The sequence below is a fragment of the Lygodium microphyllum genome, chromosome 25 (genome assembly GCF_053477565.2).
Source record: "Lygodium microphyllum isolate KBCC chromosome 25, Lygodium_microphyllum_v1.1.10, whole genome shotgun sequence".
NCBI lineage: Eukaryota > Viridiplantae > Streptophyta > Polypodiopsida > Schizaeales > Lygodiaceae > Lygodium > Lygodium microphyllum.
In genome coordinates this window covers 28,881,881-28,901,067 of record NC_141159.1, presented here as the reverse complement: position 1 = coordinate 28,901,067, position 19,187 = coordinate 28,881,881, and the positions used below count along the sequence as shown (strand labels likewise).

Genomic DNA, 19,187 nt, shown 5'->3' with positions numbered 1-19,187 from the left:
TAAATGGAAGAAATGCAGCTCTTTGCCCACTCTTGCCACATGGCAACAACGGGCTAAGCGAGTGTGGAAGAACACACCATTACATAGGCTCAATTGCTTCAGATGGAGACTTCTTATCAAGAAGTTTCCCTAAGGGCAAGTTTGGCTATAAAGATCCCCATCTCTCCACTTTGCCCGTTGTGCAAGAGACATGAAGAGGATGAAAAATACTTACTATTAGATTGCTCGGTAATGAAACCCCTTTGGCACAGAGTGAGGAAGTGGCTAAATGGTGCAAATCTCAAAGCCGAGTTTGGCCTTGGACAGTTTTCTTTGGCGACAAGGCCAACCTAGATGAAGCCACGTGGAGATTGACACTGCTTATTTCAACAATAGTCATGAAGTATATCTGGAGCAGAAAAAACAATATACTTTTCAGAAGTGCCCATGTTAACAACCCAGTCAATTGGTTTGAGTCCCTTCATGCTGAACTGATTATGATACTTAGAAATATAGAATCAGAGCACTGGATCTTCAAGCTTTTTGGCAAAAAGCTAAGCTCAATGCCCTGATTTTGTATGTCGGTCAATGGCCGATGGCCCGAAACGCTTGAAAGGTGGATGTAAACATTTCTTTAATTATCTGAATGGAAAAGCACATTAAAAAAAAAACCAGCAAGCCCTCCGGTTGTAGGCATCATCATCATCATTGATAATTATTAATGAAAGTTAACATCGATGAATTATAATTAACAGAAACGCATATATAGAAGCCATCCCTGCCAGCAAACTTGCTACTCAGATAATATTCGAAGGTTGTCTGAGGGTCTAGGGTTTTAGCCATGGTGAAGAAAAGCAAGAGTACGACATCTCCTCGACCTTACTTCTCTGTTTTTGGGGCTGTGGTGTTGTCTTACCTGTTTTTTGTGTGTTGTTTTCTGCAATTTCTTATAGAAAGCAAGAGCAAGCGTGTCCCCCTCCGCAAGAAGTATAAGATTCTGCGGAAGGTGAAGGACCATCATCGCAAGAAGGCTAAGGAGGCCAAGAAGCTCGGGAAGAAGCGGAAGCCGGTGGAAAAGGACCCTGGGATTCCCAATGCATGGCCCTTCAAAGAACAGGAGCTGCAGGCCTTGGAGGCGCGTAGACTGCGTGCAATAGAAGAAATGGAACTTAAGAAGAAGGCCAAAAAAGAGAGGGTATGCATTGTCCCCCTCTCTTACTCTATCTCACATCTTGTGGTGATTGTGTGGATGGTGTAAATTAGGATATGCAATCTCTCTCTCTCTCACACACACACACACACACACACACACACACGCCCGCCCGCCCGCCCGCCCGCCCGTGCGCATGCACAGAGAGAGAGAGAGAGAGAGAGAGAGAGAGAGAGAGAGAGAGAGAGAGAGAGAGAGAGAGAGAGAGATTTGTGTCACATGTCATGGCCATGGCACTTCATTGTGCTGTTGCAAATCCTGTTCTCATCTTGCAACATACACTCCTCCCGATGTAGCAATGAATCCGTGGGTGTACCTGGTCTTTAACCTGTTCTCATGATGCAACATATACTCCTGATGTAGCAATGAATCTGTGGGTGTCCCTGACTTAAACCTAAGTTTTATTTGTTTATATAGGCTGAGAGGCGGAAGCTTGGTCTGCCCGAGAATGGCGATGGGGATCTCACTGGGCTGGTTCAAACTGCTGTAAATCAGACTTCTGAGTTTGAGAAGAGAAATAAATCTGCCAAAGGGACTTCAAATGTGCCAATGAGTAAAGGTCCTGATAGTATGCAGCAATTAGTCATAACTGAGTATCCAAGGCTCAAGTTTTCATTTGAATGTCATTTGTTGTTTCTGTACAGACAGCTCTCAGCATGCTTTCTTCAAAGAGTTGCTCAAGGTGATAGAAGCTTCTGATGTGATACTAGAAGTTCTGGATGCTCGTGATCCATCAGGGTCCAGGTGTAAGGACGTGGAAAGGCTTGTTTTGAAGTCTGGCCCCACAAAGCATCTAGTTTTATTGTTGAACAAAATAGGTACGGCTTCAAACTATCATAACCCTGTCAACATTCTTGTCTAAGGTTCTGTGTTTCTAGTACATGCTGTGCCACATCATGGACAACAGTTGGAAAAGACCGCTCCAGTAAGTAGGCTTCAGTTTGTTTGATTGGTTAGGATGGATGTCATGACAACCTTGTCAACATTCTTAATTAAGTTTGTGCGCCTTTAGTCCATGCTGTGCCATACCATGCTCAAAAGTTGCAAAAGACCATGCTAGTCAGTAAACTTTAGTTTGGTGGATTTGTTCGTATGGATGTTTGCAACCTTGAGAACCCTTGTTTGGTTTTAAGGGTGAATGTGGGAGCTACACTAAGTGCAATGAAACTGCATTTGTGCTTACCTTTGGAGATTGTATCCATTTCAATGGATTGGAAACAATAGGAGATGTGAGGTCTCCACTTTGTGCTGATTGTAAAAGTTGAATGACATTAAAGTATTGAGCTAGCAAGGAAATAGGCAAAAGATAAGAAGAACTAAAGCTCCCATTTGCACACTTGTTACTTGTCTCATTCTTATTGTACAAAGATAAATTCACAAGATTGAAAATAGGATAAACTTGTCTTGATTTACAATGAACCACAAGGTTTCTTTTATGCACAATTTAGATACGAGGATTTGGTGATTGACTAATTTTTTTAAAAAGTGATACATTGAATAACCAACTTGTGCCTAGTAATTTACTCTCATAACACCTAGATAGTGTGTATATGTCATCTCTTGCTAAACTTGTTATAGGTTGCTCAAACTCTCACCATAGTTGTATCTACCTTCAACCTATGAATTTACTCCTAAGTAACTCTAGACATGATAGAAATTGTTTTGGTGTGGTGCGGTGTGTCCATAAACCTTGCATTTGGTTGTTGTTACCATTTTTGGTGCCATCCCTACATCTACAACCACTTTGGTGTTGTGTCTTCGCATCTTGCTCGATGATCAACTCATTGTCATCATTTGCTACATTGATTGATCCATCAATTGTTGTGCTGCATTGGTATCATGATATGTGGTTTGCTACACTCAAGATTCGAACTCGAAGAATGATACTCTTTGGCGCTCATCCTCAACTTATTCCTAGGAGAGACAATGCTTATTGGATAATCTTTGCTCCTTGAGCATCCACATTCAATTCATTCATTATATTGCTACGTTCATTTATTCATCAATTTTTTCTTTTGCATTTTGTGTTATTGTTCAAGTTCACAATGATCTAGTTGTATTTGTAACACTCCTAATGTTTTCTTTGCAAATTTTAGGCTATCTCTATACTTGTGTTAATCTAGTATTTCTTTACTAAACTTCGTTCATTGTTCTCATTGGTCATGTATATAGTGGTCTTTCTTAAACTATTTATTGTAAATTATTAAATTTTGAGTTGTCTCTTGGGTACTTGATTACTCAGTGGCTCTAGGTATTCCAAATTTTCTCATTTTTATTTTCCAACTTTTCTCTATGGCAACCCCATGAAGAGGATAAGCTCTAAGGTCTTGACTATTATACCTAAGAGTATAATCCTTATGAAAGCTTGGTTTGTGCTGAAGAGAGTATGCTTGTTGTGTCATCGGATTGACAAATGGGCTTAATGATTAATGATTTGAACTCTAATTTCAGTAGTCTTAGCTCTTGGCATAGTGAGTATTATATTAGTAGTGAAATTAGACTCTAGGACATGCGATGGAAAAGTGCACATGCTATATAGTATAATGAGAGCGTAAAAGGAATAAGGTGCAATGCGAAACTTTCTTTAAATTGGAAATGCGTAACTTAGAATCGAGTTACATTGAAAGTTTTGCTCAATAAGTAGCTCACTTACGACTCTTAAGTTATTAAGCAAGCCCTAAGCTTAAGTTTGGCCTAATGAGTAGCTCAGTTATGATTGATGAGTAACTCAGTTATGATTGATGATCAAGTCATGAATTAGTTCTTTAAAAAAGGTGTGATCTGATTAAGGAGCAGCGTGCTATTCACTTGAAAACTTGATCTTGGCTATTTGGAAATCTCTCTCTCTTTCTCACACATTTTTGGAACGGCTCAAGTTTAGAGAGCTATAGTAGTAAAATGAGATGCATACTTTTTACTTTTTTACAAGTCATTTTGGGTATGCAAATTGCTTTTGTTGAAGATATTCCAACAAAAACCCTAATTTGCCCATTGTTTTAGATGACTAAATCATTGAAGATTCATAGTAGACATCAAGGCAAATGTATGTCCACATGCAGATTTGATTTTTGAGTCATTGAAAGCATTAAAGTGAGTTTATGGGTTTGAATTATAACAATTTGATAAGGAATTGAAGGCGCATTGGTTAGGGTTAAGCTTTTAAGATTGTTGGAGAATTAGGGTTGAGGTCTCACTTGACGAATTGAATCGGATTGGGACAGAGATCCAAGTGAATTTTTGAATAATAGTAGTGTAATAGTAATGAGAGACCATGATACCTTTCTTAATGCCACGCTGATCAAATTTGAAGTGATTGTAGCTTTGTGTGCTTGAATTCACCTTAGTTTGAGGATGTAATTGAGATAGATTTAAAGCTTGTTGGTCAAGGTTGGTGAGAGTAAATGAGGATATAGGAGCAAATTAGACCCATTGAAGAACCACACATGTGAAGGATTATTGGCAAAAAGAGTGTTGGTTTGTGAGAGTCTCAATGATTGCAATGTGATAACAATGAGAGACTATCATGGGGGACACTAATTTTGATGCATTGCTTAGCATTTGATATTACTTGTTAATCAAATATGTAAATGTGAGGTACATGCATTGTGCAAGCTAGTTATGTCATAATGATGGGTCCAAGGCTTGAGATGTCAGTGGTTGTCGAAGACAAAAGTTGTTAATAACTTGTATAGTTAGGTACTAGGTGGTGAGAGTAACTGAGAATATAGTAGTTGGAGTAAATTTGATTCATTGAAGGGTTAAGACACGTAAGGAATCATTAGTAAAAAGAGTATTGGTTTATGGTAGTCGTGTTGATTGACTTTCTATGACTAGTATTTGAGTATCGATTGAGATGGACATTAGCATATTCTACTTTCTATGACTAGGGTTCATAGTTACAAGTGACACAAAATGGAATGGGGCCGGGGGGACACAAGGCAACATGGAATAATCGTCACTTGTGATGATATAGTCACATGTAATGAGATGAGGGATGGAAAGAAGCTACCATACAACAATTCTCAAGTCAAAAAATGATCGTTACTTGTGACTATGCTAGTGTTGGAGCATTGATTGGGATTGACATTAGGATTTTCTTGAAGGCACTCAATAGTCTTGGTTGATTATCAAAGGTTGGGGTTGTGAAAGTGCACACTAAAAACACAAACAATGAAGACAAGGTGTAAAACATAACATGATGAATATCAAACAAGAAAGAACAATGAATTTGAAGAGTACTCGCGAACGGGCAATGGAATCCAAAGTAAAAAGAATGAAGATGGAAGACAATAAGGGTTATCATCACTTTGTGATGCCCAACCATACCGCCTTCACTCTCTCTAAGGATGCCATGTGATTTAGTGATGGTAATAAAGAGGAGCAGAGTGCAATATGTATAACATACAATGCAGACACATCTTGAGAAACCAAAATGTGGGGCTTACTAAAGACCATCCCATGATATGCATAAGAAGCGTATTCAAGATTGCTTAAACTATGATGGAGCATCGACAGACATATTGGTATCAATGGGCCAAAGTAGTGGCCACTGTAGTTTCTATCCTCAATTTGATCCCCTACCTCAGCTGTGTCTAGTATGGCTCCTTTTGAGACATTTTTCTTTAAAATTGAATGTTTCCTATCGTAGGATGTTCAAGTGTGATGTTTATATTCACATCCCCAAGAAGCAAAGAGATAAGTTTGAGTTGGCTTTTAAAAGATAGGTGTTTGCTAGCTATAGCTCTTAGTCATACAGGCTTTATGATTCCATCTCATAGGCTGATTATACAAGCTAAGAGGGGTGGTTTGTTGATTAGAGAGCGGTGTCAAGCATCCTATTCTTGAAGATCTAGGTGATAGTTAGGCATTGGATGCAATGCTTATGGATCCTATGCCTCTTGAGGCTCCACCTAAAAATGAAGAGATGGCTTTCTCTCTGGATTTGTTGCGAGTGGGTGTTTTAGGGTCTTCGGTAGAGGCAAAGCGATGAGGGACGTATCGACCTCATCCTTGTTAGGCTTTTGAGACACTCCGTGATGCATTGATAGAGAAGTGGTAGTTGCAGGATGACCCATGGTAATCTTGGAGAAACCATGCACACTCCATTAAGCTTGTTTGTACTAGCTATGATCTAATAACTTGTGCCATGTAGGATAGGGAGTCAACATTGGAAAGGAGGTTTGACCTTGTTGGGCTTCTGAGACACTCCATGATGCAGTGATAGATGGACTTTTAGAGGAGTGGTAGTTGCAAGATGGCTCGTGGCAATCTTGAAGGAACCATGCACACTTCATTGAGCTTGTTTGTACTAGCTATGGTTTAATGATTGCGCCATGTAGGATAGGGAGTTGACATTGACAAAGGAGGTCTTATAGTTTGATCATTGACAGAAGGCCATGGAGTAGGAGTTGGAGTCCCATTGAGTGGAATGACACTAAGTACCTTGTGCCATGGTCTATTTATAAGAAGGTTATTGGAGTCAAGTAGATCTTTAAGACATAGTTGCCAAGAAACACATTTTCTAATTGTAGGAATAGTTGAAAATGTTAATGCATTTCAAAAATGTTAGAAATTGTTGATGTTGGGCAAGCTATGGAGGGTGAAGCTCCATGTTAGAGAGAGACAGAAAGAGAGAGAGAGAGAGCTCTTGCAAGTACACAACAAGTTGAATAGATTGATGTGATAGTTTTGTCAGAAGTGGAGCAGCGGTGGAAGCATAAATATGTGCTGAAATAAACTGCTGAAACACAAGACAAAAAGAGAAAAGAAAAGAACACAATACAGATGAGAACTCAGATGTATGCACGGGAGATGGAATCCGTATATCTGAACACGAGACAGTCGCATACAACAGTGAGTCACTGGCTGTGTGGGCACTGGCACTGGCACTGGCTCCTCTCTCCACAGAGTCTGCAGATGGTGAAGATGAAGTGACTGACTGAGGAGGAGCCACTAAGTATAAATAGGCTGAAAAAGTGGGGAGCAATAATGCTGGTCGGACAGCATTAATGCTGGTCGACTGGTGCATAAAATACCCCAATGGCATAAAATGCCACACCAGAAAAATACCTAAAATACCTAATAAAAATGCCCAGCCCAGATCAAGCTCAGACTCACACATGAGCTGACAAATACTCTGCTAACACCCTCTCTCAGATCATGAGTGATCTGATACAATACAATAGTACAATGAAAAGGGATCAGAAACTATACAACATAGAACCACCAAGTAGAACCATGGATACCCAAGTAGTGGGTGATCAAGCCACCACCAAGGTGCCTCGGAGAGAACCTGATGTCGATGTCGATCGTACCAAACACCTGAAAATAGAGAAGATCATAGAATGTCTTTGTGTCCATCACCAATGTCTCGCAGTAGCATACAAGACCATCCTGTCAAAATGCCTCTGAACATAGGTGACCATGGAGTCCCTGCCTTTGGCCAAACCACCAAAGTGTCCCCTCATGTGAGCTCTAGACGAAAGCCTCCCGCTCTCTGTCAGAGAACCAGCTCATCATGAACCTGGATGTCAATCCCAGCTCCAGGATTTAATTCCGCCAGACTGAAGTCGATGCGTCAGGGACGTCCCTCTCTGGAACCTGTGCACCTGTATAAAAGTATAGATGAGGCGCGGCTGCCCCATCTGAACACCCGCTCACACTCCCTCTCTGGCACAAGAGAGTCGTGAGGGATGACCTCATCACCACCACTAGAAAGCAGCCGAGGAAGGGGCCACCAATCCCTTCCCGCGATCCAAAGAAGAGGATCCCTTCCGCGCCTTGGACTTCACCTTGGTCGGAGGATCGGAGTCGGAGTCTGATGAAGGAGAGGACTCATCGGTAGAGTCAGCATCCCGCTTCATCTTCTGCTCCTTCCTGGAAGCCGCTAACTTCTTGCAATCCTTCCGCAAATGTCCCTTCTTGCCACAGTGGTAACACTGGGCCTTCGACTTCTTCTTCCCGTTACCCCTCTCTGAAGCTACATAAGCCTCGCCTCCATAATGTGCCGGAAGCCGCCCCTGTAATCTCAAGGATGCCTCAGGGTGGTTCTCATCAAAGTCTTCAGGAAGAGGAAAAGGACGGAGAGGTCGAGCAATAGCTCCACAGACGATGTACCATAGCCGCTTCTGCACAAACCAAGCTTTCATGACAGCACTCCATGTGAGATAATCAGGTCCATGTAACTTATCATCAGTGGAAGTGCATGGAGGAGCCATATGGAGAGGATAAGAAGAGAAGTAGAGAAGAGATGGAATTTAGAGAGGAAACACAGCCAAAACACAAGCACAGACTGCAGAAAATGAGAGTTCACATGCAATATAACCCAAAATCTGATCAATAGAAGACAAAATCTGCTGCAGAAAGTCAAAAAATCAGTCAAAAACTGCCAAAAACAGAGAAAACGGCCTGAAGTAACAGTCACCCAGCCACAAGAGATGCTGAATCAGCAAAACGCAGGCTGTAAACTGGAGAAAAACAGGTAGAAAACTGTCGCTAGCAGCTGCAGATGAAAAACGCAGGCAGCAGAGGGTGCGGGGGCAGCAGGCGATGGCAAAACTGCAAAAAACGCAGGCTGAAAACAGCCCCAAAACAGGTCGCCTGGTTGCGACAGCAGTCGTCTGATCAGCAGGGGTACAAAACAGTCCTGAAATCAGCAAGAAAACACAGCAGAAACACAAATCCTGAAAACTGATACCATGTTAGAAGTGGAGCAGCGGTGGAAGCATAAACATGTGCTGAAATAAACTGCTGAAACACAAGACAAAAAGAGAAAAGAAAAGAACACGATACAGATGAGAACTCAGATGTATGCACGGGAAATGGAATCCATATATCTGAACACGAGACAGTCGCATACAACAGTGAGTCACTGGCTGCGTGGGCACTGGCACTGGCACTGGCTCCTCTCTCCACAGAGTCTGCAGATGGTGAAGATGAAGTGACTGACTGAGGGGGAGCCACTAAGTATAAATAGGCTGAAAAAGTGGGGAGCAATAATGCTGGTCGGACAGCATTAATGCTGGCCGACTGGTGCATAAAATACCCCAATGGCATAAAATGCCACACCAGAAAAATACCTAAAATACCTAATAAAAATGCCCAGCTCAGATCAAGCTCAGACTCACACATGAGCTGACAAATACTCTGCTAACAAGTTTGTGATGAAAGTACAAGTGATAGGGCTTGAATATATAGGTTGAGGTATCCACTTACACCTTTGATCCTTATTAAATGCATGGAGGGTGAAGCTCCATGTGAGAGAGAGAGAGAGAGAGAGAGAGAGAGAGAGAGAGAGAGAGAGAGAGAGAGAGAGAGAGAGAACTTTTGCAAGTACATAACAAGTTGAATAGATTGATGTGATAGTTTATGATGAAAGTACAAGTGATAAGGCTTGAATATATAGGTTGAGGTATCCACTTACACCTTTGATCTTTATTAAATGCTAAGTGGTGTAAAAGGTGTTTCACACCTAAACACGCACTTACACACATAGTAATGTGTGTGTACATAGAGGGATAAATGAATGTAACCAATCTTCCCTTTGGATCATGGGTGGTTAAACTTGTAACACGAAACATATGGAAAAAAGAAAAAGTGAAGATCTTACCTTTAAGAGACCATGTCTTATCCTGTACATTGATTTTGGAAAGGAGATACACAAGTGAGAGAGATATATCGTGAGAAAGATCATGACATTGTCTACCAAAAAGCTCAAGGACCTAAAGCAAGGTATGGCTCAGAGGCGTGTGTGTACGGCTCAGAGGCTGTCTAAAAGCTAGCATGGCTCAGAGGCATTGGGTACATGATCATAGGTCAAATACATGGGTATAGCCTTTGGGATCAACTCAGAGGTTATGTGTAAGTGGTTGCAATCCCTGCTAAAATATAGCTCCTAATGGAATCATAAAAGGAAAGTACAAATCTTTTTGGGTAAAAATATGGGCAAGTAAGTGTTTGGAAAGACCTTAACATATGCATTGGCATGGCCAATGCCTAATTTCAAAACACATTATTTATTTATTTAGGATTTGATTCAAAAAGCATATTGGTAGGGTTTAGCATTGTCAAGAGATAGTGATTGAATAGATACATTAAGGGCGTCGTTAGAATTAGTAGGTGGCTCATTAGGGTCACTATCTGATAAGGTATTAGCAATAACATATTGGGCATGTTGCTTGTCTCTCTTCTTGTAGCATTGGTCAATAGTGTGGCCAATACGCTTGTAGTATCGACACTTGGGTGGTTGTTTCTTGGTGTAGAAGGGTGTTGGTACTATGTCAACATCTTTGTTGCACCTTTCGTCCTTTGAAAGGATGGTGACCATTTCTTCATATTTCATCCCTTGAGCCAACTTGAGAGCTGTCACAGTTTCATGGAATTGTGCTTCTTTCATCAAGCTATTAAGAAGTATATCGTTGTTATCGTCATCATCTAGATGGTTATTGAGAGTGGTCAATTGTCATCATCCAGATGGCTATTGGAATCATTTTTATCGTCATCATCTAGATGGTTACTGAGAGTGGTCAATTGTCATCATCCAGATGGCTATTGGAAGTGGTCAATTGTTGGTAAAGAAGACTTAATGATTAAGATGTTGCTTAAGAGTCTTTGAAGGATTGTAGGAGATACTAAATAATTGTATCTTTATGAATAATTTGAAATTATTAATTTTTTCCCCAAATGTGGTTTGAAGGCAATCCCATACCTCTTTTGTTGTTTTTGTAATTCTCGATGAAGTTGTGCGCTGCCTTGAACGTGCTTTGGCTTGATAGTGGAAACGACTCTCCATGTGCCTTCTCACATAAGTATGAGCTGAATCTTTGTCTTCCAAATGGAGAAATCGACACTCCAGAAATTTTCAATTGCGATGCCATATCTTGACATCCCAATGATAGGTGCCATGGGTAAGCTCAAATTGAAAAAGGATGAAAATTTGATAAAGAAATTTAAAGAAAGGAGGCTCAAATTTGAAAAGCTCTATAACTAGCCTTCCTTCTTGGAAAGGGTGGTACGTTCTTGATCAGACACTTAATTACAACAATCAATAGATAAACATAAATTGAAATGCACAATTTACCTTAATAATCTTGGACAGTAGACACCTTGTTGGCCCCAAAATTGGCACCTCTTTCGGTATTTCTTTAACTTCAATTGCCAATAGATGTATTACAAGCGGAGATTTCACGATCTCCTTGGCTGATCCAAAAGCCCCTTGCTAATCCAACAATTAAGAAAAAAAATTGGCAATTTTGCCTCGAAAATCAAGGACTTGATCTAATTGGACCCCAACTGGCCAAATGCTACCCCAAATTTACAATGGATGGTTGGGCATTTGAAATCCTTGACAATACAACAAATTGCAAGTGTTGATTTTAGTGTACAATGCCTTATCTTGTTGGCACGGGTCTCAAGGTGGTTGCTAAACCCTAGTTTTTGCAGAAATTTATGGTTTACAACAGAAATCCTTGCTGTCCACCAAATATGGCTAAGTTCTTTTGAGAATGGCTAGGAAATGCTGAGATCTCTTGAGAAGGGGTTAAAGGTGAGAGAAAGCCAAGATGAGAGAGAAATCTGATTTTCTTTGCGAGAAAACCTTGAAATCTGCCTGCTGCTTGCTCCAACTTACATTTACTGGAGTTACTTGCCGCCAAGCACCTCCAAAATGCTATTGCTTGATCAGCAATGTTGTTGCCAACTCTTGGAAGGTATCTCCTTGCTGTCCCTTATTTGTTGAGGTTCCCAGATGGCTATCTTTTGCAGCAAATTGTTGTTCTTTGATCCAATAATGGGCCAATAGCTCCCTCTCTCTCATTCTTCAATCTCTGTTAATCCTTAGATTAGCATTAATTAATTAATTAATGCTAGTCTCTAGTGTCACTATTGACACTTATTGGTTAAACAACTATCTAGGGTCAAAATTGACACCAATCAACCACCAAAACCTAGTTGGCATGACTTATTAGAACTTTTGCCTTTGACACCCATCCATTGCATCCTTAGGGTCCTTGGTTTGTTACCATGAAATTATTGCCATGTGCATTACATATGCTAATCAACCTTGCACATTTGATTGATAACTTAATCAAATGTTATTGACAAGATTAATGCATCTCAAAATTTCATGTTTCCATGCCAAGCCCTAATTTTTATTGAATAAATGATAGAAAATTTTGATTAGAATCAAGAATTCCCAATTTCATGTGGGACAATCCTTGACTCCTCTTTGGCTATTGTTATCTCTCTTGGTCGATCTTCTAACTTAAGCTTGAGTCTTGGATTTACTCTTGCATGCGTTTATTGCTTGGTTTGCTCTTACATGTGGTAAGTCACGACTCACAACTCACGACTCATTACTCTTTCTTCTTCTTGCATTCTTTGCAAACAACAATCATGATTACTATCCGCTCACACTTGGACCCAATCTATTTAACAAATCACACGGAATATGTGTGATACAACTCGCAAGTCTTGAAACTTGACAATGCTTACAGATAAAGTAAGGATTCATGAATTATCTATTTTTTATGCTCCTATTCACATACTTCTTTTTCTCTCTCTCTTCCTTTTCTTTTCTATTGGTTTAGAGATTGGACACAACCATGGTCCACAATGCCAAGTTGAAATATCCATGGTTTATTAACTACTTTTCTATTTGTCAAACAACTTGGATTATCATCATTTAGAGGAAGGACATTGCTTTGTGGAGTAATGTCACTGTTGATGCTTCATGATATGATGGAAGTTGGATAGCAAAATGGGTGTGGAAGTTTTGTGCAGTATCACTAGGGTGTGGTGCAAAGATTGAAAGCTCATTTCTCACGAACAAAGGGCTTTGGGATTAGGCCTTGTTCAAGAGTGTCCAAAAATGCGTACGACAGTCTGCAGTCATGAAAAGCCCAAATGTTGGACATTCTCATTGTTAGAATGAATGTATGGGATGAGAGCCAGATCCAAAGCTCTTAGCACTTCTAGCATCTCAGGGGATCTCTCTTGATGCAAACAATGAGGTTGACTCTATAGAGTCAGAAGTGATAGGTTTTTCTCCATGTGGACCATGGCCTTAGCTTAGAGAATCACACTGTCGATACATAGGTAAGGAGATATGAAAGCATCATTGCAGGAGACAAGGATTAAGGGGAGCTTCTAGAGGGATTTCATACAATGTGGTGTATTGTTTTACATTCTTTAGACTTCTCAATGGAAGTTGACAATTTGTGCGATCTCTCACAATGGGTATAAATGGGAGGGTTTGAAGTATAAGATATTGCACACTAAGAAGCTTTGCTATGAGAAAGAAGCCTTGATCAAAGAGCTAGAGCATTTGAAGGAAACATGGAAAAAATATGGATGCACAGTGCTTTGTGATTGATGGTTTGATGCGCGAAAGAGAAATGCCTACAATATGTTCGTTTCTTTTTGCGAAGGCACTATGTTTCTATGTATCATAGGTGCATTGCTTGTGGTCTCATTTGCGACAAGCAATTATTGATATAGGTCCAAGAGACATGCAAGTGATTATAGATAATGGATCAAATTGTGTGGCTATTGGAAAGATGTTAAAAGAAGAGTTTCCTATCATTGTTTTGAAACCTTGTGCTACACATAGCCTAGACCTTACGATTGAGGATGTCATTATGGGATTTCAAAATTTGGGATTTCATTATATTTTTCTTTTCTATATGAAGAGTCAAGGATTTGAAAGTCATATGGAACCAATGTTGGGATTGGTTTCATAGGCCCATCCATGCCATTGCTTATATAATTTATCCTCTATGGATGGATTAGTAGTATGTCCATGAGAAATTAGAGGATAGATAGAATGAGTATATATGCAGGATTATGGAAGACAACGATAATATACTTTTGAAACTAGAGGTTGAATATATTTCTTTTTCGCAATTTGAGTGGTATATTTGTCTCATGCACTACAGATCTAGAAGAGACTTGGTTGCAACTAGGCTCTTGGTGGGAAAAATACGATATCGAGGCACTTACCTTGATAAAAGCAAACATTTGATCCATCATTCAACTTTCATAATACATATTGTTTATTAATTTTTCTATGATATTGAATATTCTAACTTGTATTCTTTCAAAGATGTATTGCAATGGGAGAACTCTCACAAGATTATAGCGTTGGGCCTTCAGAGGAAGTTGAGTATATGGGCTTTGCTCCATACTAAGAAGAGAAATAGACTCTGTACACAACAATTGGAGAGATTAGTCTTTGGCCATTGCAATCTATGATTGCTTGAGCAAATTGGCTATCCCATGGAGTCTTGTTAATTGAACCTCAACAAGATAGATATTACGAAATGTAAAGAAGTGTTAGATATTCCACGTGAGGAGAGAGATATCTATACTATGTTGCATGAGGAGATTACTATACCTTGTGTCTCATGATCTTAGAGAGGAGCTCTAGGTGGTGTAAGTACTTTAGAGACACCTTGAGTTGTTGAGATGCATTTGAGGAGTCTTCAGGGAGTGGCGGTAGTAGTGGGAATGAGGTTGATGGCATTGAGTCAGATGAGGAGATGGGTGTGGATGAGGATATGGATATTGTTGAGGCTTGATTCAAGATTTTTAATTTAGGACTTAAGATTTGGTCTTTATGGTATATGGTATTTTTAGTCTAGGATTTTTGTTTTTTATTGTCGTTTGAAGTTTGAATATGTCTATTAGCAGCTTTTATTATTGCTATCTTGACATTGATTGTAGTATGTATGTTTTGAGTAAATCTTTGGCATCATGTTTCTTTTATATTCATGAAATATTAAATTTGGACAATGAATCTTGGAATATGGTGTACCCTATATGTATTATGTAAATTGTTGATCTATTGATTGTACACTTAGATTTAGTATATAATGTTGAATTATGTTCAAGATATTTGCTTTCCATGGGGCTAGAAGTATTTTTATAGGTATATAAAATTTTCATAATTTTCATCTCGAAAGAGATCCATTTCTTATGTTTTAAGAAACTCATATGAAACTTTGGAAACTCATTTCATGCCTAAACCCTTGGCAACTATGCTTCAAGATGAAATACTTCTTGGTGACGTTGATCATAGGAGATCTTGGATAGGCTATTGCTTTATTCTACGTATAGGTGTGATTTCTTGGAGCTGCAAGAAGCAGCCTAGAAATGCCCTTTCATTTATAGAGATTGAGTATCGAACGGCTTGTTTTACCACTTGTGAGACCATTTGGTTTCGGAGGTTGTTGGAGGAGTAGATCAAGGCAATTGCACTCTTATGCAACGTCCAGAGTTGCATAGCCTTGGCACAGAATCCTATATTTCATGCTAGGAAAATGAAGGGATTGAGCCTGGAGTGGAAGTATGCAAGCGGAAGCAAGAGCTATGGTGGAGAGAGAGAGAGAGAGATGTGGAAACTCCAATAGTCACAATATATGACTAGCCTTTCCTTTATTCAAATGTCATTGAAAGAATAAAGAATGAAGTGACAGTGATGGGCGCTCGCCAGTTGCAGAGTCTAGAAGTGTGGGTACTCTTAGTGTAGTGATATACAGGTGGCTAGGCACAGGTGCCTCTACCCCCAACAGAAAAAGCACATAGAGATTGAGTATCACTTCATTCATGAGAAGATCTTGGATGGACCATTGATGTGCAGTATTGTAAGCTAGAGGTTAATGTGGTAGATTTGTTTACCAAGGTGTTTTCTCAAGCCGTTCTTCGTCGGTATTCCAGATCCCTCAGCCTCATGCCATGTCCAAGGTCTGAGCCACCTCTAGGACAGGCACAAGCATGCACAGGGCAGATAAGGGCAGTTTAGGCAGTTTTACCATTTACAGGAGCAGATTGAACAGCAGTTTTACGCAGTCCCCAGGTTTGGGCAGCAATTTGGGCAGGCACAGATCAGGCCAGGCAGGTCGGGCAAATTTGCCATGTGACAGGCAGCATTTTTTCGCCGCATTTTATTATTAGTGTATTGGTTTACTGCAGTTTGCCATTATTGTGCAGCAGTCGGGCAGTTTTTATTGGCCGATCTGATCACATCATATTATCATTTCAGCCTATTTAGGCTGGTCTACCCCTGGGTCACATTGTTCTTCAGATTTGTGTAGAGAGAGTTCTCTAAGCTGTTCATACTCATACAGCCCTTGTATATATCTCCTGTTTTGCAGTCTTCAGCTTGGGGTGGCGTGTATTGTCTGTGCTGCTGTTTGATTATTCTTGATTGATATGGAAATGCTATTGTTTGGTTGCAAGAGGTTTACATTAATACTTTTTCTGCTTAACAAGTAATTCATCATCTTCGCTGTGCAGATCTGGTACCAAGAGAAGTGGCTGAAAAATGGCTGAAGTATTTAAGAGAGGAGTTACCAACTGTGGCTTTCAAATGCAGTACTCAAAAACAGAGGGCACATCTTGGTCAAAAGCGGAGTGCGAAGGGTGCTGATGTGACTAATACATCTAGTAGTGATTGCCAGGGTGCAGAAACTTTACTTCAGCTTCTAAAAAATTATTCCAGAAATAATAAGGTGAGGAAAACGTTGAGTCAAGTTTCTGATAGTTACAGTTGTGATGAATGGACGTATTCTTTGTTTTCTACTGTTATATTCCATTTGAAGTTCCAACTGTTTGCTGCTATGTATGGTTGTGACATGAGTGACCAGATTAACATTAGTTATATGACTGGACAGCTCAAGACTGCAATCACTGTTGGTGTTATTGGTCTGCCAAATGTTGGTAAGAGCAGTTTGATTAACAGTATGGCACGGTCACGGGCTGTGAATGTGGGAGCTACACCAGGTATAACAAGGGTGCTGCAAGAAGTTCAGCTAGATAAGCATGTCAAATTACTTGATTGTCCGGGAGTGGTGGTGAGCAAGGCAAATGAGAATGAGGAAGCGGTGGTGCTGCGTAATAGCAAGAGAATTGAACAGCTGGAAGATCCCATCAGTCCTGGTAAGGGCTCTGTAATGTTCTGAAGAGTCTTTGGTCTTTGATGGTTCAAGAGTGCCAAAAACAAGTGGGAACTGTAAAGAAGGGAGCCTTGTATAGAGTTGCAAAGCATTTAAACATCCATTTACCGTATTTAAGCTTCAATTTTGCATATCTATATAAAAGTCAAGTCAAGGTTAGGAGTGGAACCTAGGCTCATGTCTTTTAAGGTAACCCAAGCCTAAGCTCTTGATCAATGTTGCACATTTCTTACAGTTTGAGACATAGAAAATGTTGCATATTTAAGCTTTTCATACCTACAATACATGTTTCAAACAGTGTGAAATGTTTCAGAAATAAGGAAGTGGATCAGCTTTTCTTTGTCCATATAATATGGTGGAGTTTTCCTGATATTGATCAGAATTTATTGCCATGTTTCAGATCATATTGTATGTAAGCTTTTGTTTATTTACTCTGTACTTATTTTTAACTGTGTCTTGTAAGAAACTGTTTCCTACATATGGAACTTGTATGAAACCTCCCATTTCCGAAACTCTTGGCTACATTGCTTTTGACCTAGAAAGATTGACAGGTTGTGATCTTGTACTTCTGAACCAAGTAGCCACTCTGGAGGAATAACTTGCTTTTTGATCAACAAAGAACTCCAGGAGTCTTCAAAAGCTGTGTGGGATTCATGTCTCTTCCTGCCTTGTTCCCTCCTTTCCCTTCTCTTTGATCAGATGGAGATAGCACAGCACCATAGTTGCATGAAACAGTGTCTTTGGGCATTTGCCCATATTAATAGGAGTGTAAAGCCTCCTAGATTGAGACACTTTTAGGCCATATTATGCAACTGTTCAAGATGTGCACTTCTTGGCCTTTGTATGCAAGTAACCTTTTGTTTGTGTCAATGTATATCCTAAATGAATTTCTTTTAAAATATAATTTTGCAGTGAAGGAGATTCTGAGGTTATGCCCAAGGGAGAAGTTAATGTCTGTATACAAAATTCCAAGCTTCCAGACACCAGACGAGTTCTTGCAGCAAGTGGCTACAGTTCGTGGAAAGCTAAAAAAAGGTGGTTTGATGGACTTAGCTGCAGCTGCCAAAATTGTTCTCAAGGATTGGAATGAAGGTACGGTAAGGAAGACAATATTGAAGCATGTCAAATGGCGAGTCATTACTTGGATATTACTTTATTGGTTAACAAATACTAATACTGCTTTATAGGGAAGATTTCTTATTACACTCTGCCGCCTGTGCGAGCTCATGGTGATCAGGTAGAGGCAACGATAGTTTCTGAGTGGAGTGCAGAGTTCAACATTGAGGAAGTGTATCAGAATGAGAGGTCAACCGTAATTGCAAGTTTGCCAACACTCTTAGAAAGCACACATATGGAGGTACCTGCAAATCCTCCGGTGGCAATGGACATACACGATTTGAAGGTATACTGAGCAACAATAGGTGTACCATCCAAAACATGTTCTTTCTAATGTCAAGCTTGTAGTAAGATCAATGGATTGGATGTGATAAGTATGAAATGTCTTAAGAGTTTTGTCATGTATAAAATGAAATCGAGTTGTATTATTTCTGAAAGCATTGTTGTTCAACAATTAAGACAGTACAAGTCTCTTGCTTTCTTTTCTCTATAGTTGGAAGACAGCGAAGAAGAAGAATTTGAGAAAGATGATCAACAGAACAGCAATGAAGTAAGTGAAATGGACACTGCAGAGGTTGTTGTGCCACGACAGCGCAAAGCGAATGAATTGAAGAGTCAAAACGAAAGGCTTTATGATGCAGAAGGGATTTTAAAGCCTCGTTTGGCCCGGGCACAACGCAAACGCAGGAAGAAAACTCTGAAGATCACTGACCCTGATGATGGAAGTGGCAGTGATTATGATTTTCAAGTAGATTACAATCATGGGGATGCAATGGAGGACTAATGTTATGGGGGTAGTTCATTGGCCCTTCTGTAAAAGATGAGTTGGCATTGCATAGGCAAAAAGCTGCCTTGTGTATTTAATCCTTGCAATCAAGTATAGTTGTCACTATTGGAAATGACATTTGGCGTTCAATGTTATTTGTATCTTT

The 19,187-nt window shown here is 39.9% G+C and overlaps 1 protein-coding gene across 1 annotated transcript; it reads left to right on the top strand.

Annotated features, from left to right (window-relative positions):
• The first annotated feature begins 687 nt into the window (after positions 1-687).
• On the top strand, positions 688-19,182 carry NSN1 (GTP-binding family protein). Its single transcript, XM_087666357.1, has 9 exons — positions 688-839; positions 933-1,174; positions 1,607-1,748; positions 1,834-2,007; positions 16,481-16,695; positions 16,858-17,122; positions 18,052-18,231; positions 18,327-18,541; positions 18,749-19,182. The coding sequence occupies exons 1-9, from the start codon at positions 821-823 to the stop codon at positions 19,037-19,039; spliced, it is 1,743 nt and encodes a 580-aa protein (XP_087522483.1). The 5' UTR covers positions 688-820; the 3' UTR covers positions 19,040-19,182.
• The last annotated feature ends 5 nt before the right edge of the window (positions 19,183-19,187 follow it).